Source organism: Sinohyriopsis cumingii, chromosome 15 (assembly GCF_028554795.1).
Source record: "Sinohyriopsis cumingii isolate HCF-2022 chromosome 15, ASM2855479v2, whole genome shotgun sequence".
Lineage (NCBI taxonomy): Eukaryota > Metazoa > Mollusca > Bivalvia > Unionida > Unionidae > Sinohyriopsis > Sinohyriopsis cumingii.
In genome coordinates, this window is record NC_142975.1 from 145,706,884 (window position 1) to 145,730,072 (window position 23,189).

Consider the following 23,189-nt stretch of genomic DNA (forward strand, 5'->3'; position numbering starts at 1 on the left):
TCGATACGAAAATAAGCAAAAAAATAAATAAAAAAATATCCAACTTTTACCCTTCTGCTCATGCATGAGCCAAACAGCCAATGAAAAATGATGTTTCTAACACAACTAGGCATTAAGTTATTGGAAGTTGATGTGTTAGGATGTATTCAGAAATAGCTTTTAAAATGTGTTCCTTACTCGAATTTAAGGCGAAAATGAAAAAAACCTCCAGGGGTTAATGTGTTCATATTGGCTGCCAGCTGTGTGAATATTCTTGAAAATGTGGCTTGTAGTTTTCCTATTGACACTGTCATCCTAACAGAGTTGCATATTACTGATTGTTATAGTAGTAATATATGCCCCCCCCCCCCTCCCCCGGTCAGGCATATCAGGGTCAACAGTTCATTTTGTCGGACTCTCATTACATTATATTTTGCTTCAGCAGATTGTAATTTTAGATGATTTTATTCTATTAATGAACTTGAATGATTGTCATAGACATTAATGATAGCGATACCAGTGCGTGATACATAATGTTCAGCTGTATGTTGACATGGCTGTTCAGTGTTATACTTTCAAATAACAAGTCCTTACTGGATGTGCTGTTGGAGATTCTTTATTTCAGTTATAGTTTCATGGGTCACAAAGTACAAATGTTAATTATTGTTGCACAACTTCATAACAGATACAAGAGTGCTTGCATGATAAAAATGCAGGTTGGTCATGATTTTAGCGCTGCCGGTCAGTGACGCAGCGTATGGAATGGTCTGTTGTCTGTTAGCTCAGGTCTCCTTGTCACTACTCCTAAACTGCCATTTTGTTTTAAAAAAATCATGTTTTAGTTGTGTCTTTCAATTTGGTTTCATTGTGATCAGTGTAAATGTTATTATGCCCTCTTGCATTCAAATGCGAAGTATCAAAAGCATTTTTGAGACTCTAATTATTTGCTGTGTTTATTTCCAATTTCTAGAACTGTATGCAGTATTGTTACAATCAGTAAAAAGGTTTATTATGTCTGTTGTATCAAATTTAAAAAAAATGTAGTGGAATAATAAAGAAAAAATGGGTAAAAACTATGCAGATTTTCCCCATGTAAAAGCAGTTATGATAGTGTCAGGTCAACTTGTTTCAATTGACCAGTTGAAATGTTATCATGTAGGTCGAATAACAGAAATAAATAACAATAATCCATGGTTTATCCTTCCAATTTGCAAATGTGATCAATAAAATAAGAAGGAAATAGAAAGCAATACTTAATGCATGACAAGCTTTTTTTAAAGATATGATCCATTATAGAGAAACAAGTTCCCAAATTTGTAGTGAACTTAAATTTTTTGAATTGGCACTCTGAGGTTTTCTAAAGGATGAGCAGAAACTTAAGTATTACTTGCATTGTTGTCAGTATTTTACTGATAGTACAAATTGTATTTTTTTTTGCTGCATCTTGTTCATGTGCTCGACAGATAGGCCAGTGGTGCGAAGCTACCATCGGAGGTATTATGACTGATAATCTGTGGGTTGCTAATCAACACTAATGCTATATTATATCCACATTCATATTTAAAAAGCAGTGACATACAGTTTTTTGCAGCTAAATGTGATTTTTTCAAACCCTCAGCAGGTAATTTTTGTAGTGATGATTTTCCCCTGGGGATGCAAGATTGAGTTGGAAATCCACTTTGTGTCAGAATTGGGGTCAGATTGAGTATAACCATGGTGTCAGAACTGGGGTCAAATTGAAAATTTGGAAGTCTTGGATGCACAAATTAGAGTAAAGGGAAATACTGATCTACCATAGTTCAGATATTTTTTGGGTATATGATGCCATTTTATTCTTAACAAAATTAAGTTAAAAGTGAATTATAATTATTAGTTTTCAAGCTGATATTTATTTCAAAAATTATTGCCACAAGTGTGTCTCTGACATTTATTGATTAAATGCAGATCAATATAATCAAGTCATATACTTGATATAAGGCAAAAAAATAGAATGTTTTGGGTCTGCCAACCATTCAGTGTTTCTTGTTGCTGACCCTAACACTTTTTTCCTCCAGGGTAAAAAAAAAATTTGTGCAGCTGGTTTATATGTTTTTAACTACCTACCTACTTTAATTAACTAATTTTGAAACCAGTGAAATAGGAAACATATTTGTTTTAGCCGAAGAAAAAAAACTTGTTTCAGATTTTTTCAAATACAAATGTAATAAATGGCAACTATCTTACATGAACGTCTCATGTGTTTGTAGTGTTTTTTTTTTTGTTGTTTCTTTATGTGTATGCTGCTTTCAACAATTTTTTCACGGTGGGCCTTGGGGATTAATATGAAAATTACAGGGAAGCTAATAATCAGTACAAGAAACACTATGACATATCATTTATTGTGATGGTGCATTGAACTTAATCACACGATGCAAAACAGTATTTAAATTTCTGCACATGTATATTAGTTCATCAGCAGGGATGTACATTGTTGCTAGGCAGTTTACTAATGTATGAATGGAGAGGTTGGAGGATGTCCAGTAAAGTTTGAAACCTCACATTTTTGTTCCGATTGTGTTCTATAGGTATCTCTAGCTAGGCAACTGAAAAACAATGTACTACGTAGTTTTATTTACAAGCAAAGGTATGAAATTGACATCTTCCATAATCTGGTTTGCATAGTTTTGGGGCTTCTCCAAAATGTGTTGTATTGACTAGTTGGGTGCCATAAAACGCACTATGACTGCCATAAAATGTTTGAGGGAGTTCTACTAGATTGAGTGGATGTGGACTGTATTTATTGGACATTGCCAAATGTAGTGGCCTCAGGTATTCATATTGGATACCTAATCCCTTGCCTCTTTATCCTTGTCCATATTGATTGTGCAGCCCTTAATGTGCAGTACATGCTCTGCAAACTATGCTGGCATTGTACATAACAGAAACTTGAACATATCTATAATTGTACTGTAAATGACAACATTCATACACATTTTACTGAAAATTCTGTTCAGTTTTGCAAGCAAAAAATCAAATTGCAGTTTCTTTTTTAAGACAATATAAATTAAATAGCAAAATCATTTTTGGCATGTGTGTGCATGTGTCTTGATTACATTTTTGTCTCATCTATGTAATTATGAGATATACTAGTCACTTTAATGGCACCATGAACCATTGTTATTATAAATGATGCCAAGTTTTGCATTCAAGTATTTGGAAGATACACATCTTCTACTTTTGTTGTTGCATTCAACTGAAACTTTGTGATAATATTAAAGTTTATACGCTGATATGCAAAGAGTTCTGTCTTTCATTTCTTGCCTTCTTTAAGTACAAAAACTTGTTACATCATGGTGAGCAATGTTAAACACGGTTTATACAATCTTGAAAATCATTGAATTTGTTGGCTTGCCTTGAAAACTCCTCGAATTTGTTTTTATCTTTGAACAATTCTTGAATTTTTTGACCAGCTCCTTGAAGTGTCACAAAAACTGCTTGAATCTGTCTTAGGGACTACAGATCAAATTCTGCATTGTTGTCATTTAAATATTCTCCAAAAATAATGCATAAAATGGAATACAATTCAGTGGTTGAATGACAAGACATGGGTAGTTAGCAGATAGTGTACTGCCATTTTTTTAATTGTTTTTTTCTTCACCTTTTGTACCTATTTATGCAGTGATGAACAAAGTACATTGTGGAGAAAGTTTAGTTAGTGTAAGAAAAAATACTGCTTGAAAACTTGTGAAAGTCCTTGTCAAGTCCATGAGAAATGATTCTGGGGCTGGGTGAACCATATTTTGTGTGACAGATACAGGGGCTATATTGACTAGCACACTTGTTTGGGTGAGACACCAGGTTCTGTTAAACATTAATTTTGTTTAGTGAAGAAGTAAGACCATGATATGTTTTAAAACCTCTCAAATGTTTTTCCTTTTGTTTTTTTCAGTCTCGGACTCCAGCACTAATATTTGAGCATGTAAATAACACAGACTTTAAAGTAAGTATATCTTTGTAATTTATTTGCCTGCAATTTCATTGTTAGCATTAGTTTAGTTGAGGATCGTGGGCACTATGTTCTGAAGTAGCAAGACTAATACCATATAGGAATTGCTTGTTACCAAAGGATAAGTCGATTACCATGCATCTACGATACATCTACTTGCATCTTGACTCATTTCTGAGGGTCATATGTTGACACCTTTGAAAGCCAGTTTGTTTCATTTTTATTATACCTGAGAGAGAAACCAATGCACTTAGTTGTTGTATGTGATTGTGTGCTAGTCTAGTTACTAAGTGACCTCATAAACATATAATCCTACATTTATTTGGCATATATATATATATATATACTGAGGGATAACAGTTAGATCGGTTCAAGTTCATTGATGCCTAGGTACTTCCTAGCTGATTATATTACCTGGGTAATTATGAATTATGAACAGATGGATACCCAAGTGCCAGGATACCTATTTACACCTTTAGCTACCCATATGTTAAAAAGTTGTACACTGAAGAAACTTACGTGCTAGGGTCTTGAAATTTTCAAGCCCTTTTCAGACATTATTCTCTGAAAACTGATGTTACTGCAGTATTAAATACCTTAATGGAAGTTATTATCAGTCATAACAAATAAGTATATATTGATACACTCCATTGTTAGACATACTTAAAAATTCATTGTTTTCGACCCCAGACTGCTGCTAGTTTCAGAATTATCTTATTACATGTATTTTCTTTCACTGTGACCTGACTTTGTATTATGTTGAGATTGATCAAAGGCCTTGTCTCAAGGGTTTTTGGTGTTCTCAGCAATTAAAAAGAAAGAACAATATCAATGTGGATTCTTGGAAATTTCTTTGAGTTAGAAGACCACAGTCCTTTCAATGGACACTTGATATTACAAATTATGTCCATCTGTCTGGCTATTATACTCTTCTCCATTTTGATACATTGCCTTTAATCTTTTTATGCATTTGTGTGCATTTGATTTGACTTTGTCAGATTAGTACTTTTAGCATTATATGTTTGATCAGAATTTTAAAGATTACCTGAATTTTAAAAAAATCTGTTCATCTCTCCATTGCACTCTTGACATTTAATATATTATGAACTGTTTGAGATATGTATTGGAGATTTGGTATGCATTTTTATCATGAAAAGAATTTATGCCACATAGAAAGGTCTTTTTCGGATTGTTAGTTTTATGGCACGTATGACGCATGTGTATTTTGTAAGCACTTGCTCATTCTCACTCACATGTGAGGATCAGGCTAAACTAACAGTTCAAAATAATTGTATTAAATAAAACCTTGTATATTGTAAATAAACATTACATTGGCGGCATAGTTGCAAAGGTAATTACTCGTATATGATAAGATGCCATGCAGTCATGAAGGAAGGTAGGCTGTTTCTATGGTTGAACCTAACCACTGGAGAACTTGAGTAAATGTTTTTATCTTGTTTACACCTTATGTAAATATGTTGACAGATGAATGTAATTGTAGTTAATCATTATCTTAAATTCCTTTATTTGAATTTAAATTTTGAAATGAATTGTTAATGTGTTGACGTAGATAAAGAGCTTCTACAGCTTTCCTTTTGACTATGTAGAAGGAAGCATTATCAGAAATCAGAATTCACATATTATGGGTATTAACTTCATTTATATTTTTTCTTTCAGCAATTATACCAGACCTTCACAGATTATGACATCAGGTTTTACTTATTTGAATTGTTAAAGGTAAGGATTTTTTAGGCTTTGATTATATAGGATTCCTTATGATTGTCCATCCATTCATTCTTGCTTCCATCACACACACTTGAATGCAACTAATTTTTGATGGATTTTGGTGAAAATTGGTAAATATTATGGTTATCACAAGAAGATGCACATATTTACTTGTCACTTGACTCTTTTTCCAGGATGCAAATTCTCTTGTCCTAGCTAAATGTTTCCCTCTCCACTAGAAACTGGGAGCCAAACCAAAAGAACATGAATTCAGCAATTCCTTAGTCATGTCCAACATATAGAATAGGTTCCTCTTCCTTGGATTTTATGCACGTACACTCCTGTCCGGTTGCTAGATGAAATTCATCTTCATTGGTCTTTTGACAACCTTGACAACCAGTACAGTTAACATGATTTTTGTTTCTCTATGTGTTGAAGTGGGTTAGTTATTCCACTGTGTTGAAAGTTTAACAATGTAAACAGTGTAGTCCAAGAAGTTTACATCACATTCTGTTGCAGGTAGATCACAGACACTTTATGATGGTTAATTTGTGTTGAAAGATTTTCAGATATTTTTTTTCAACAAAGGAGAAATACCTTGTACCATTAAATTTAGCTTGCTCACTTGCATTTTCTTTTGTTTTGGTATAAATTATAAGACATCTGAGACTACAGTACCAGATCTCAGTGTCCAAAATATCTCTCCCTCCCTGCAAAGTGAGTATGATATAAATTATTTTTGGTGTGTAATTTTAACTTCAGAAGTTGACAGATATTGTAGATTAGCGAGTTTAGTGACCACTCCAGTGGCATAGTGGTTAGAGCATCGGCCCTGGATGCAGGAGATCATGGGTTTGAACCCCAGCCGATTCATACCAAAGACCTATAAGAATGGTACTAACAGCTGCCTTGCTTGGCACTCAGCATTAAGAGGTTAGTGTTAGGACTGGTTGGACTGGTGTCAAAATGATGTGACTGGGTGGGATATGATGCTACATGTCTGGCATATTGTGCCAGTGCTAGAGATCACTATAAAATGTCACACTGCAGGCATCATAGCAATATGACTGAAAATTATTAAAGCTATGTTAAAAGGCCAGATCACACAAACACATACAGTGAGTTTAGTACTTAATACAAGGGGGCCCCGAGTGGCCGAGAGGTCTAAAGTACTCTCCGTTATGGATCATTGCCATTTCACCTCTGTCTGCGTGGGTTCAAGTCTCAGATTCGGCCAATGTGGGTATGTGAGAAAGCTTGCCAGTAGCTTCTCGTAGGTCGGTGGTTCTTTCCCAGGTTCATCCTCCACCATTAATACTGACTGCCATGTATAGCCTATTGTGTGCTGAAAAATGGCATTAAACCATATAACAACAACAACAACAACAACAAAAACTTAATACAAATGAAAATATGTCTGATGGATATTACATGATTCAACAGGAAACATTGGTCTCAGCCGATAGAAATTCAAAGCAAGTGACTAAATAATTCCTTGCACAATACATGTACTTAAAGTGCAATACATGTATTTGCATATGTACCATCTATACTCTCTTATAAGTTGATTCAACTACAAGCTAAGCCCCACTCATTTTAGGGCTTCCAAAAGAGAATTTCTTTATGACACTTCTATAAGTTGAGGGGTTTGTGGTTTTTGCATGTCAGATCTATCTGCAAGGAGTGATATGTGTTCAGTGAGTTGGAGTTGCACATGGGGAAAAAATAAGTCAAATTGGATAGATGTACAGATGAGAGAAATAAAGACAAAACCAATTTAAAATAAATAACAGTTGTTGTATTATTGAGTCGAATATGTACAAATAAATTTACAACTTACATTTTATCCATCTTTATGTAATTAAATCCATTTTTAATCCATTTATATAAAAATCCATGCTTGAATTGTGTCAAATATAGGTATAAAAATTGTAATCCAGAATGATGAGATCCACATTATCTTGTAATATAGTAATTCCAAAAGTATAATAAAGTCCACATTTTTGTGATATACAGCATCCAGTAAATGTTCAAGTTCTTTTTAAAAAAATATTTTTACAATAATTTTGTTTGCTTAATGGACCCATCATTTTTGTATAGAGACCACTCTTTATTCCAAATGCCCATCTTATCCTACTTTTTGCAAAGGTTCGCATGTCTGTGTGCAGTTCAGACCTGTCTGCCTTAGATCTTAGATCTGAGGCCAGGAAGTCTAAAATCCGGACACAAAATCAGATTCTGACCACAAGCGAATTTTTGGTGGAAAAAAATCGGGTCCAAAAAATTAGGTTTTTCCCACTGTATTTTGTAGTGCAACTAGAACGTCCAGATTATTTTGTATCATTGTAGAGCTATATCTGTCTACCGTTCTTTAATACCACCCACTTTAGTGTATCATGCATGACCTTGATGCTACAGAGTTCGGCAGTAGGCTACTACCTCCTGACGCATAAACGCGGCGCCAGGGGTTAATGAGTTAAAGGATTATGGTTGGACTTGTCTAATTAATAGCTATCAAAACATTGTGATTTGAGAAAACAATGCAGTTTCTCCTTTAAAAACTAAGGGAGTAAGGTCAGATTTTGAAATGTTTTCTTATATCTCTCTGCATTAATAAACTTTTAATAAAAAGAATGACTTGTGAGTATTAATGGCAATTGCTAGTTTTGGTATTTATATATAATTTTTTTCACTCTTTATAAATAATTCATTGGGCTTCCTAAGTACTTGATTTACTTTTTTCATGTCTTTATATATTGAATTGAATTTCTTTAAATTGTGTTTAAATCTTTAATAAATGGTGGAATAAAAGAATATCATTGAATAAATATTATTTTATTTACTTTAATTGCTTATAGGAAATATTTGTGGCTGTGCAAAATTGATAATGTAGATCATTGTCAGTATTAGACTTTGAATGTGAAGAAACGTGTGAAATGCCTTGTGCAGGAATACACCATAGTAGGTGAAACATCTTTTGTTTTTTGTCTTGGAACTTGAAACGGTCAGCAGTATTGTGGAATGGGGGGCAGTGGACTAGTCTGCCAGTCCGACCCTACTTTGAATTCACAAGTTGCAGTGTCATACAACCCGAAACCAAACTACATGTATACTTTTTGATTCTGCCCAACCAGTATCCTTGATTGTTTAATGTACTGTTCATCCAGTTTGAATGCAAGTAAGTGCTTCCACATTCTACCTTAATCAGGGAGTTATCTCAAAGGTTTGCCAGCCAGGCAACATAAAGGGTGGACAGTTCTCTCTGGTACACTCAATTTTCACAAGGTCACATGCCCCAGTGCTAGATATCATTATAAACTGCCACACTGCAGACATCATAGCAATATGCTTCAAATTGTTAATGGTATGTTAAAAATTCCAAACACATGTACACAAAGTCATACGCCGGCCTCCCTGTTAAGTCGTTAGAGGTATTTTTACTTGAGCCTCATATGCTGACCTATTCTTGGCTGCTTGGCCAATGTCGGTATGTGAGAAAGCTTGCCAGTTGTTTCCTGTGGGTCAGTGGTTCTTCCTCCACAAAAATATACTGGTTGCCATGTAGAGCCTAATTTGCTTATTAGAAGTAGTTGCAAATATGTCCATATGCTCTTTGCCCATAACCATGGTGCTTTTCTTGGAGTTATTCCATCTATGCAGGGATGTTGGGATGGACACTTCTAAGAGTTCTCCAGAAGGTCAGAACTTAAACTGCTCAACTCGTCCAGATAGCCCCTCTGTGACCTTAATGATTGTGGTTCATCAGTCTATTCGACCTGTTGATAGACCAATCCAGATTGTTATCTTGTTGGAAGAACTTACTGTTGCAAGAAGGGTTTACTTTTCCAAACAGCCCTCATATTCCCTACTTTCACATTTTTCTAATTTCAAATGACCCATCTACTAGGCGATTTTTTTTAGCAAGGCTGCTGAATGTATCGTCGAAGCCAGGATACTGACTTTGTCAAAGTTCTTTGATGCAAAGTGGAGACTCTTATGTGATTGGTACCTAGAAAGTGCATTAGGTCTCTCTTACTGCAGTGGCATATTTTCTACTCTTTGGAGAGAGAGCATGCTATGTTTCCACTATGGATTTTATAAGACAACCGTATTGATTTTCCAGATCCAAATGAAACATAAAGTATTTTCAACTGCATAGAGTAGAGAACTGTCTTGCTCACTTATGCCAGGGTGTAGAAATTATTTTTATACATTCATTATGTTGGGAACCTTGTAAAATTAAGCATTCTTTTGTTCTGGTACCATGTTTAGCAATTGTCTATATATGTGCGTTTTAAAAGCCCACTTCAGAGCAAATCAAGAAATGATCGTAAAATCCGCTCAGTGATGCATTTCTACAATCTTTGTACATCTATTCTTTGTATGCGCATGAGTACAAAGAAGATGGCACCAGTTTTTGACAGAAAAACCATGGTACATGTTTTCATTAATAACGTTTCTCTGTTGTATCAGAATTGTAACATTTCATTCCGGTTTTCTTTTACAGGCTCTGGACTACTGTCATAGCATGGGGATCATGCATCGAGATGTTAAACCTCACAATGTCATGATAGATCATGAAAATAGAAAGGTAAGCTGTTGGTTACGTCATCCAGCTTGAATTGTCCATGGCACTGCACTGTTTTAAGAAGCATGAATGTCTCATTCAGCAAATTAAACTAATTTTTTGATGCATATTGGATCAAAAAATGTAAAAGGATTCTGATTTTTTTTAAAAAACTGCGAGAGTAAACAAAATTCAGATTTTTTAAAACTAGTTAACTTGTGATGATGAGAATAAAGATTCAGAATTTTTTGCCATATTGAATATTGACAGCTTGTACATGGTTTTTAATTGTATTTTCATTTTCATTCAACATACAAAAAAAAGTAAATTCATCATAATTGTTATATGCATTCTATGATGTATATTTGGATCAAGCTAGACGTAGGCCATGAATACATTTTTTTTAAAACACATCATTGGAGATAATTCCGTTTTGATATTATTTATTTACGGACTTTTTCATTTGCAGTTACGTTTAATTGACTGGGGTTTAGCAGAGTTCTACCATCCAGGAATGGAATACAATGTTAGGGTAGCTTCTAGGTATTTCAAAGGGCCAGAACTCTTACTGGATTATCAGGTAAACTTCAGCAACCTGTGCTAGTTGGGGTTCCTAAATGGACATGGTCCTTTCATTAATCTGCAGAAATCTGCCCACGTGAATTTGTTTCTGTCTGCAGACCCATTTTAGCTTTACTAGCATTGAAGGAGATATTTTTTAAAAATTAAGAAAGATTCAAACTTATAAAATGTTCTTGGATTTCTAAGTGTATGCATTGTTTTTCTGTACTGAAATCCTCAAGATCAAGAAAGTACCCCTTGCATTTTACAAACTATCTTTTAAATTTTTAACCAGATCTCAATATGAAATGCACACTTTTAAGAGTATGTTGAAACATTTCCCAAGCCATTAGTATTGACAAATGTAATGTTATCAATTTGGGAAAGGAAACTTTCAAGAGTAAAGGCTTATGTGGAACAGGGCTTATTAATTGCCCCATTTTTCATTAGTTGTTGTGGGGTTTAACGCCATTTTTCAGCACACAATAGGCTATACTTGGCGGCCAGTATTAATGGTGGAGTAAGAACCCGGGAAAACCCCGGAAAGAACCACCAACCCAGAAGAAGCCACATTGGCTGAATCCGAGATTCGAACCGGTGCAGACAGAGGTGAGATGCAGTGATCTGTAATGGAGAGCACTTTAGACCACTCGGTTACTCTGGGCCCCTTTTTCATTAGTAATATCACATCTAGTACTTCTTTTCATTGGTACTGAATAAAGAATAGATCCTGCACTTGCATTCATCCATTAACAATTCCAAATTGTGATAAATGTGGCACTGGGAAATAATTCGCTTTTTCACGTTTGAATCTTTAATTTCATGTGGATCAGCAGTATAATGGCCAACATTTGACTTCAGCTTTGCTTCAGCAATTTCAAAGACAGAAAGGATTGCATTTTGCAAGTAAAAAAAGAATAAAAGCTTTCTCAGTAGATTGCACAGCATCAGCAGAAGGTTTCTGAGTCAAATTTTATAAAACTACAGTGAATTCACAATTATTATGGGTTAGCAGTTTCAGTGAATTTCATCAAGAATGTATTTAAAAACCAAAGAAGCAAATTTTCATTCATTAAAACATTAGGACCCAAGCTAAGAATTTAAGTACATGCAAGAAATGCTTTTATTTGTGAAACCACAAAAAATATATACTTTTGCCAATATGTTGAATTCATTTATATCTGTGGGTGTGTGTAAATTTTTGTGCTTTTGTGACAATGATATTTTGATCAATACTTAAATTTATAGTAAATGAATTGTCATCATGCAACCAAATACCTGTTGCGTTGTTTTTATCTTTGGAGGTTGAAATTTTATGTGTCCATGTAAGAAAATTTCATTTTCCCATTAGATGGAAATTTTCTAGAAGTCCAGAACTGGAAAGAAGACTTGACCCAGTCTGTTTCCCCCCACATCATAGGACTATACTTGGTAGCCATCCACGTTCTTAGAATGGTATCCTTGTTCTTTCAAATTCAATCATGCTTCAGGAATTATTGATTATTCGTGTCAAAGACGCTTTCTGGTATTTAAAATATGGGGTTCAGAATGGATGAGTGTTTACACCTTCAGTTCTTGTATATTCTTAGTTTAAGCTGTGGTGTAGGTTTTTGGCATTGTTTTGTCAGTAGTGTCCTATGTGTTACCTTTCCCAGTTGGTGATAGGATAAACCATGATAATTTCTCAAGTTATCATAATTCAACCAATTTTGGTTTCTGGTCTCATGTAGGTACTCATTTATCTCTAGAATTCTTTGTGACCTTCATTAAATAGTTGAGGAATGCCCAAGTTGGTTGAAGGAGAGTTAAGTTTCTTTAACACATTGAAGATGTCGGGTCACATTCATCAACATTCTTATGTTTGTATTTGTTTTGTTAAGAAACATACTCCAACTTCAGCTGACTGGCATTCCTTGGCCTTGATTGCATTTCAGCAAACTGAAATATATGTCAGTGGAACTTGAAAACATCCACTTGTTATTGTCAGAATTGATTGTCTGACTAAAGGAATTAGAGTTTAATTTGCGGAAGATTATTCATATGGGCTTCCAAGTGAGTGAGATATTCCTGAAATTTTTTGGCCTCTAGCTCACCAGCTGATGGGAACACACTACTTATTGACATTTATTTTAGAAGCAAGGCATTGACCCAAACAACATAAATATCATGCTAGATGTATTACATTGTAGGACTACTCTACATGGTCGTGGTCACTTCTAAATTTTTACTGGAGCATGTTCTTTGAAGCCAGAGACCCTCTTTGGAGGTCTCTTTCCCTCTGTGGCATATTGAGACATGAAGGACAGTCAACACCAGTCGCTTGCATTTGTCCCTGGCCTTTCAAAATGGACAGGAAGCATGTTCATTAAGATTACTCTTTGTTGGTTCAGCAAAATCCTTTTAAGAGATCCAGCCCTAGTCAATGAACCAGACCCAAATTAAGCTTCCCTATTGCCCCAATGGAGCTAGATCTGGTTGTAAATGAAGCCCAGAGAAGTTTATAATTTCTGTGTAAGCAACTTTGTTCTAGCAATATGCCACTTCTGCATTGATATCAGGCAGTTCATACCCGTGCCAGTTATTTGGTTGGTCATACTTATGAATGTAATTATTCATAAATGATGCAGTAGGAATTTATAAGAATGGGTATAATGGGTTTTTGGATTAAAAACATAAGCTTAAACAGAAAACATAATATTTTTTCTTTAGGACATTTTCAAATAGTAAAATTCAAAATAGCTGTGTTAGGATTAGTTTCAAAGCGAGTTCATCTCAGACAGTTAGTGAAATGATTTGTCTTGGAAGTAATTGTGTCATCTGTCATAGATATTTAAATAGACTGTAGATCTATCATGCATTAATGTTCTTTGTGAGGAAGTAAATATGGAATTTGAAATATTTAGGGTGGGTTTTTTTTTCTTTTTCTCTTAAAGAAAATTAATTTCTCATCTTTGGCATATCAAAGCACTATCTTTGGAACTCATATGGTACATAAAAAAAGACCCAAGAAAACAAAGATAACAGATTGATTGTTATGATGAACTGTACATTGAATAGAGTGCATCATTAACAGAGAAACAGGGACGAGTTTTGCTAGCTGACAGAAAGGTCTGGCTGAATTTTATTAGCTTGTGCAATAATTCAGATCACATGGTTGATCACTGATAGAATATGTAACAAAGAGAAATCTTAATGGAAACAGTGCTGCATTTATTTAAGAAGTAGTGTACAGGGAAGAAAACAATGTATACTTGAATGTGCAAAATAAATTCTAGATTGGAATTGTTACTTAAGATGAGGAATTCAAATCCCAGCATGGAAGGATATTGATAAGGGAGGTTGATGATGACCACAGGTGCTCAGCTTGTGGAGTTATTCCTTTCAGCAATAAATATTAACTTTTCTAGAATTATGATTAAAGCATGGTTTGCTAGTTTGTATTGTCAATTAAATTGTGTCCCATGGACACCACTGTTTTACACTTTATTTTCACTGGACATGGAAATGTTAGAAAACAGTGCTGTGGTCCTATTCCACAACGACCAATTCAAAGCATATAATGCTTGAAAATTAAACATTTATTGCATAAATTAAGAAGACCATTGTATGAGTGCCTGTGATAATGATCTGTATTTAATTACTTAAGTAAAGAAAAACACGGGTAAGGATATTTGCTGTCCCTGGTTTTAGTTCACCAGACTGTAAGGCCATGTAAACTTGTGGTATAACCATGCATCTCTTGTGCATTGTCCATGTGTCATGCTTCTATTCATCTGTCCATACTTTCTTGTTGGCACTCTTTGAGTCATTAGTTTTGATAGCTTTCATTAAAAAATTGAATAAAGGTTTATGTCATCAAAATCTCAGGTGAGTTAAAAAATGAGCAAAATCCATGTGTTTAGGCTCTTGAAAAATGCAACAAGAGAAGAGTGAAGATAACAAGCATTGTAAAATTTAGCAAATAATTTATTTCTCTAGAAAAACTAGGTATAAAATGAGAAAAAGAACTTTGTTTTAAGAATCAAATCCAAAAATAATCCAAGAGTAATCCAAGAATTAAAAAATAGAAGTCCTAGTAATAAAAGTCCTAATGAAACTGAGTTTGAATCCTGATGAGATCCAAAATGGAAGGCGATGACGTATGCTGTGGTCAGTGTCATACTGAAGTGTCAACAGTTCTTTGTTGAATCATAGAAAATAATATTCCAGTGTTTGAATTCTGTGTAATTTTCGATAACTGTCCTTGTCCAAGAATTAATTTAGAGTACAAGTATTTCCAAGGAAAAATAATCTCTTAGATTCCAAATAATTTGAAGAAAACAAAATAATTAGCCCAAAAAAACTGGTCACAACATAAAACACTTTGACTTCTCATTTATTATGGCAAGAATGACTATTCTTTCTCAATACATCAATAGTAAATCTAGCTATGGCGCAAAACATGCCTGGATGTGGGTCAGGCCACTGGAAAAACCTAATTGATACATGTTATTTGTCACGTACTTCAAGTATAGCCTCGATTTCACTTTATGACTCTTACTCTAAGAAAGAATAAAAAAAAAGAGAAAAAAAATTGTGTGCTCTCTGATTTCTGAATCAAGGTCAGGAACCAGGTCAGCATTAGATACAAAGTTTCTATTATTATTATTTACTAAAAACAGGTCAAACTGAACTGAATTTCTGGAAAATGTCAAATTCAGTAACTAAAGTTACATTACAAAAGCATGTAATGAAATAAAAGTTTTTAAGAAAACCTAACAAACAATTTAATTAAATCAAATATACATAAGACATGTATATTAATGAGGTAATCTTGCATCTGGGTGGTTAACCTTATTACAACTCAGATTGCCACATTTCTGATTTGATTATGATCAAACTGGAAATTGCTTATATAATTGAGCTCTTGGACAGCTTCCATAAGCAAGGTCTATGCATGCTAAGAAAGTGATTTTGCATCGATGGTTCGTATTGGTCATTATAAAATGCAAATATGGTTACTTTTTATTAAACCTTAGCAAGTTCAGAGAAAGTGCTTACTTAAAAAAAAAAGTGGAAAATTAGTTAAAAGTCCTATTTATTTTTTTAAATTATTTTTATCGGTACTTACAGCTTTATTGTGACAGTTACCAGCAGATATTTTGTTTATCGAACAATAAACGAAGAATGCACTGAAAACAGTAAACAGAAGTCACTATATCAATCAACACAACTTGACAGAGTCCGTGCACTTTTTCAGTATGGAGGTATGGAATCTGCCAGGTGGTGATGATTTTTGGTCCTTACATTCAAGACATTTTTTACTTAAGTCCTTACTCAGTATGGTGTGAACCATATGCATCTGACAGGCTGAGCTTGTTACACCTCTAGAAGCCACATTTATGATACATGTATTGAACTTGAAATGTGGGTTTATATCCTCAGGATCACGGTTGTGTTTGATAATAAGCAAGATCCATGCATCTGATTGGCTGAGCTTGTGACCCCTCTGGAAGCCATATTTCTGACCCAGTTTTTATCCGACTTGCAGTAGGGGTTTATATCATCGCAATCTTCGGTGTGTTCAGAAGTAGCGAAATCCAAGCATAAAGATATGGTGATTTGCATCTAATTTTGCCTAGTTTATTAGGACATCTTACTTATTATTTGATACATCAAGGTTTCAAAAGTAAGTAGGATCCTTGCATATTAATAGGGTGATCTTGCATCCGATTGGCTCAATATTTTACCCCTCTTGAAGCCATACTGTTGATCTTTTGGGTTTATTAGCATCGAGAGTATGGGGATGACTTTGATAATGAGCAAGAAACTGCATAATAATTATGCCCTCTCTGGAATTTTTTTAGCAGGAGATGCACTGTTGTAAAGTAGGTAAAATCAACATGATACAAATTTTGAGGGATAGTTTACATAACATGTATTCTTACACTACAACACAAGCCTTTTTAGTGAAATACATGTAGTTAAGTGTTAAGCGAGTGATATTAGGCCTACCCTACATGAGCCTCTTTGTTTTCAAAATGACCCCAGTAGGTAATCTGGTAGGGGCCATTTGACCCCACATTTTACGTTTCTAAAATGAACATTGCATAAGTTTTATGAACTCTCCAATTTCAGATGTATGACTACTCGCTGGATATGTGGAGTTTAGGATGCATGTTTGCCAGCATGATCTTTAGAAAAGAACCCTTTTTCCATGGACATGACAACTATGATCAGGTATGACACTTTTTTCATTTTGTGTTATCGTGCATAACTTTACACAGTACTAAAGGAAAGGAGAAAATGTGTCAGCCTTCTAGGAGCAAACAGAAGATATCTGGCATTAAAATTAGGCATATTTGTAATTAAAATGAAATGTTGGACCAGTGATTAGCAGCAAACATTCATACCTTAACATCTGAACTCCCCATTGATGATGATAATGTCTAACAGAGTATTACAGTAACTACATTTGTGCCTGCTCATCACAAGGCATTATAGTATTTTGAAGTAAGACTGCATTGCAAAATAATTTAGGTCTTGCTTTTAATACAACTTCTATATGATGGAGCATATTAATTGATGATAAACTTCTGCTTTTCTGTATGTTTGCTCATTTTGGTTTCTGACCAGTAATATTAGATAATATACCTTTCCATACTTGGGTCTGCTTTTGAGGCAGAGAAGAAACATTTAATTTCTGAGTTGAAAAGTGGGATTACTAGTAGAAATTTTTGTGTGTGTGTAATAACTTATTTCTATAAAACGTGCCATAATCAAACTCTGAATGGTTTATTATTGTTTAACAGCAGTCATATGTTACTTCCTATTATTGCATTGCTGTATCTTTTCCTTGTCCTTGTCACCCCAGTTTGAAGACATTATTCACTTCAGCAAGAATTAATTTGAGGTGTAGAAGAAAATCCAATCTAGTCTGATACATTAATTTACTTTGACAGTTGGAATATCATCCTTCTTTTTCTTGGACTTCATTCATTTATACTTGTGTCTCATGGGTGCATAACACTCACTTAAGTCATCTGTTCAGATTTCTGCATTTTTTTAATATCCTTTGTTGTGCTGTATTTGTTGGGTTTACCAAAGATTTTTTGTGTGTATCTGCATCCATTTACACAGATATATACAGTTCAAATCATAAATGAAGCAGTGCTTTGTTTCATCCTTATAATAGTAGCCACTTTATGGGTAAGGAATTCTTATCTATTTAATGTTCTGGTTCATTGTTGTATTTTTACCTACTCCTTTCATCCTTCATTGATGCCTTAAAGTGTTGGAAATTGTGGACGTAAAATGTCAATATGGGACACTCACACCACCTTGTTTTGCGTATGTATTAATATTTGTCCATTTTTGTTGTTGTTGGTAGGATGAGGTTTTGAACATTGCACAATGTTTCTGGGCCTATTAGGCCCACCTCTTTCACTTCGTCTCTGGAGGACCCTCTACATTTCAAGGAGTGGGCTACAGCACTCACGCTGTAAAGAAGTTGCCTACTTCATTGAAACATGTGTCCAGAATTAGGTAGTTGACTGCTTTCACTTAGGGACATGGGGATATCAAAGGGTCTGATCCTTAGCATTTTTCAGAGCATGGAAGTTGACAGTCCCAGATCCACCTTTTTGACCTAAGGGAAGTGTAATGGAATTCTCCGAACATGCTATTGAATAAGGTCTACATCACCTGACTAATTATTGCCTAGTGACAGTGACTAGGCACCAGGTAATATGAGAGGTGACCTTCAATAAAAATGGAAAATGTAACTAGTGACAGTTGTAGAATGCCTGTTACTGGTCACCATTCAATGGGCACCAGAGACTAGAAATGCATCTAGAGACAAAAGAATGTTTAGTGATGGGCATAGAGGGTATCTTAATGGTTATCATGTACTAGGCGCCAGGCTTTGGATACCAGTCACAGGATGATGTCCCAGGTGAGATTCAACAAGTTCACTGTGTATCAGGTACTGGATTGCAGGCACCAATCACCGGACATCATGCACTGTTCACATGTTTTATATGGTGCTGAATGTCATTTTTGGTCTCAATTCACTAATCACAGTACTTAGCATCATTGTTGAAAACAAAACTGGACACGTTTTGGACATCGGACATTGTTTTTTATATTAGGTGTTAAGTTTCGAGGACTGATCTAGAGGAAGTGATTAGTTTGATAACCGTCCTTTCCTTTTCATTCCCAATTGGAAATGGACTGCAAGTTTTGAGAAGCAGTTTGAGGCGGGAGATCAGGTTAATAACTGTCCCTTTTTTTGGTTTCCATTCAACCCCAACTGAGAGCAGGGACTTTAACCAGCTTTGTTATCAAAAAAAGAGGAAGTGGATCACCACTTGCTACTTTTGATGCCAGAAATCTTTGACCTCATTTATCCTTGATGGCAAGATAAATAGGTTTTTTCCATCTCTTCCCATGATAAGAGACAAGACAACGAACTCCAAGTCAGGAAGTCCTCTTCCAGGAGGAGGAAGAGATAAAACAAACTTGCCTTTCCTTGAGAGTGAAGACAGGACAATGAACTGTTAATTTATGTGGACACAGGCATGTTCCTGGAAGAATCCACCACATAAGATCCTTCTCATCTTTTGGGTGAGGATGAAGAGGTGTGGACTTTCTGATAAGGTGTCAAATGAAGTTTTCTGCTTGCTTTTCCCAGATATGTGTCCAAAACTTTCTGGATTATTGAAGGTTATGATTCTATCAAGTTTGGATCGGCTGTCGGAGGACCATTTGCAGTCACCCTCACTTGGTGGCAGTGATGGAGGTAACTCAGAAATCATCTTAAGGCCAAGATTGAGGAAGACAGCAGAAGAGGTGGTCTGTCTTGTTCTATCCTTTGACCCCTGGTCTTGACCAATAGATGCAAGGAAGAAACCACTCATTTTTGAGTTAAAATGTTGGAGGACTAGGAGAAGAAAGTAAAGTTTGTGCATAATAATTTACGCAACTAACCATGATCAGATTTGGAATGGTTTCATTATTGCTTAACAACAGTTATACATTACTTCATATTTTTTGCATCGTAGTGTCTTTTTTCAGTTCAACTGCATCACCTCTTAAGCATCACACCTTGGATTCAGGTTTCTCTCAGGTGGTGTTTTACAAGAACCTGGGCCTGTATCTCCATCAAGGCTCTCAATACTTTGGAACTGAAGTGGACACTGATAACAATAGCCTTGCATGCCAAATTTTTTATGTGGCTGCCTCCTTCATTATGTTGATGGAAGAATCTTTGTCTTCAGCTGCAATGCGGAGACTTAGATATTATGGCCAGGACGTCAAGACACGTATTCTCAAAATATATGGCACTCTTTTCAGAGCTCCTTTACCTCTGTATAGATAGACATAAAAGGTTTTGCTGCATCAGCTCAGAAGTTCTTATTAGTAACCTAGTTGATGTGGAAATGCTGTTCAGAGGGCTTTTCCTGCAGTGGCCTATTATGACTGAAAAGATCAGCAACACTTGGACCTGGCTGAAGTGGTGAGGAAATATGCCAATCTCAGAAGGTCCATGGTCCCATTTCTTCATTACCCACACCACCCCAAGTACTGTAAACAGGGAAACAATAATCAGAATTTAAATCAGTCCCAGTTTAAGTCTTTCCATCCATCATTTTCATGAGAAGTTGATGCTAGGATGGCTCATGGTAGGATGTGTATGGACCTCAAGTGAGGCATGACTCTGCCGGGGATCAAACCCACAACCTCCCGCATGAGATGCTCTTCTCCATGTGTCAGTAATCTCTGCTGCTGCCAAATCCTCCTCTGCCCAATGTTCACTTGCTCCCATATTCAGCCTTTTTTCAGAGGCTTGGTAAGACCTCATGGACAATGCACATGTCCTTTCCACAATAAGCGAGGATTAACAGCTTCACTTTGAAATCCTCCATCTCTTTCGTGTACCCCATTTGTTCCACTAGTGTCAACTTGTATTTCAACAGGAAGAGGTGTATGCCTTTTAAGGAAGGGTGCATTACAGAGGGTAAAGAACATTGGAAGTTTGGGATTTTATTCATCTACTTTCTTACTTTTAAAAGAAGGGAGAAAATTATTGCTCATCATGGTTTTTCCCTTTTTAAATAGATTCCTTATAAGAGAGAGCAATTCATGATGAAGATATCATAGATCTCTGGATATTTGTCTTTCATCCCATCTTCACAGCCCACAGTAAATTTCTGGAGTTTTGATTTCATCAGATCTTCAGTTTCACACTGATCATTTTGATCTAGCAGCCTTCATGAGGGTGGTGGGTATAACCGCCACTCATTAAAGGTCCTTAGGAGTTCCAGTCCTCTGAAACTTTGCTGGTTTGATGCACAAAGTATTCATATGTGTTCTTCTGAGGGATCTTTCTCTCTGATGGTGATTCAATCCCCAGTTACATTGCTTTGGTGGTCTAGTGGTTAGAACATCTGCCTCAGATGCGGGAGGTCGTGGGTTTGATCCCCGGCAGAGTCTTGCCTCACTTGGCGTTCAGCATTAAGAGGTTAGTGTTAGAACTGGTTGGCCTGGTGTCAGGATAATGTGACTGGGTGGGACATCATGCTACATATCTGCGGCATGATGCCCCAGTGCTAGACATCACTATAAACTGTCACATTGCAGACATAACGATATGACTGAAAAATTGTTAAAGCTATGTTAAAAATCCAAATAACACGCACACACACAATCTCCAGTTACAAGAATCTCAGAATTTTGTTTATGTAGGGATGAATTTTCCCACCTGCCAAGGAACAGTCATTGGTCGCTGAGCAGAATCGTACAAATGCTGGCTCCATTAACAAGACTGGATTAGAAGACCTTATTGTCTGCTCATCTCCATTGGCCTCTGAAGGTGGCACTGGTATTAGTTTCCATTTGGTGGCTTGATGTACATCCTCCCTAGTTCTTGCATAACGTGAGCTGGATACATCACAATGATACAATCTGGATTAATAAAAAATGTTTGATAGGTTTCTTGAGTTCTCATTCAAGCTCCAGTATCTTACTCGCTTTACACCGATGCCTCAGATTCAGGCTGGATGCTCACCTAAAACCAGAGGAACCATCCTATCGAGCCTGCAGTCTTGTGACCAAGCTTGCTTTCACACCAACAATCTAGAAACACAGGCTGTTATTCTATCAATTCATGTGTTCATCACCAGGGTAAAACATCATTGCATCTTGGTCACTGTAGACAACACATTGGTTGTAGCATACCATAGGTGTCAAGGGGTACTTGTGCCTATTCTCACTGCTTAAAATTCTGGAACCTTCACTAGACCATGTCAGAGATCTCAGGAGTCTGCCACATTTTAGGAAGAGAAATATTCAGAAATGTATAGCCTGTCCAGATGTATGAGCAGTCATCACAGAATGGTGCAGAGACATTTTTTAATTTGTGGGATAGCCATTTGTAGACTTGCAGTTAGATTGAACAGTAAGCTCATTCATTTACTTCTGCCTTGCAGAATAATCTCTAAGGTTCTACACAGTGTTCATCACTCATCTTGATATGTTTCCTGTGGCCCTTGCATTTGTGGTTCAACAAGCTAAACAACATGTTTGTCAAAGATCCCTTGGAGGAGGGAGCAGCTGTCGCAGCTCAGAAGGTCCCTCTTACACAAGACTTAACAGATTCTCAACCTTTCACACCTGGCTTGTATCAAATGATCAGTCCACCAACACTGGTTTTTGAGCAATTTTGCTAAATGCCTCACTCATGCGAGATTGCAGTCAATTTCCAAGGTTTATAAAGTCAAAATGGGGACTTCTTTATACAATGTTTGCAGCAGGAAATATATTGATTCACCCTGTTTCACATTAACTCCAGTTTGGGATTTTCTTTTTCTCTTGGAGGAAAAAATTTGCTCAGCATCTACCTTTAAGGACTCTAGAGCAGCCCTCTCCATTATTTGTTTTTTATGATCTCCACTATCGGGTCAGACCCTCATCTTTCACCAGTCTTTCAATCCTTAATGGTGAGTTGGAATTTCTAGTGTCGTTGTTTGATCATTATTTAAACCTCATTATGAACTTTGGAGTGAAGTTTTCTTTAAGAACCCTAACCCCACAACAGTCATCTAGCAAGTAGGAGTGAAATTCCTGCCTTGTCATTAGAAGGTTATTCATGCTTCATTGATAACTGGATGACTCGGGTGTCCTAGTGGTTAGAGTGTCTGCATTGGATGTGGGAGGTCACTGGTTTGAACCCTGGCTAAGTCATACCAAAGATGTATAAGAATTGTACTAGCAGCTGCCTCACTTGGTGCTCAGCAATAAGAGATTAGTGCTCTAACTGGTTGGCCTGGTGTCAGGATAATGTGGCTGGGTGGTATTTGATGCTACATGTCTGTAGCATGATGCCCATTAGTA

The 23,189-nt window shown here is 35.9% G+C and overlaps 1 protein-coding gene across 2 annotated transcripts in view; it reads left to right on the plus strand.

Moving 5' to 3' along the window:
• The window catches only part of LOC149782999 (casein kinase II subunit alpha), a 79,162-nt gene that overhangs the window by 25,473 nt on the left and 30,500 nt on the right, over positions 1–23,189 (plus strand). For both annotated transcript variants that reach the window (XM_089934561.1, XM_089934562.1), the window contains 5 exons: positions 3,908–3,958; positions 5,642–5,701; positions 10,197–10,280; positions 10,726–10,836; positions 16,935–17,036. In XM_089934561.1, coding sequence (XP_089790687.1) covers positions 3,908–3,958; positions 5,642–5,701; positions 10,197–10,280; positions 10,726–10,836; positions 16,935–17,036 — 408 coding nt within the window. The remainder of the gene's footprint in view (positions 1–3,907; positions 3,959–5,641; positions 5,702–10,196; positions 10,281–10,725; positions 10,837–16,934; positions 17,037–23,189) is intronic.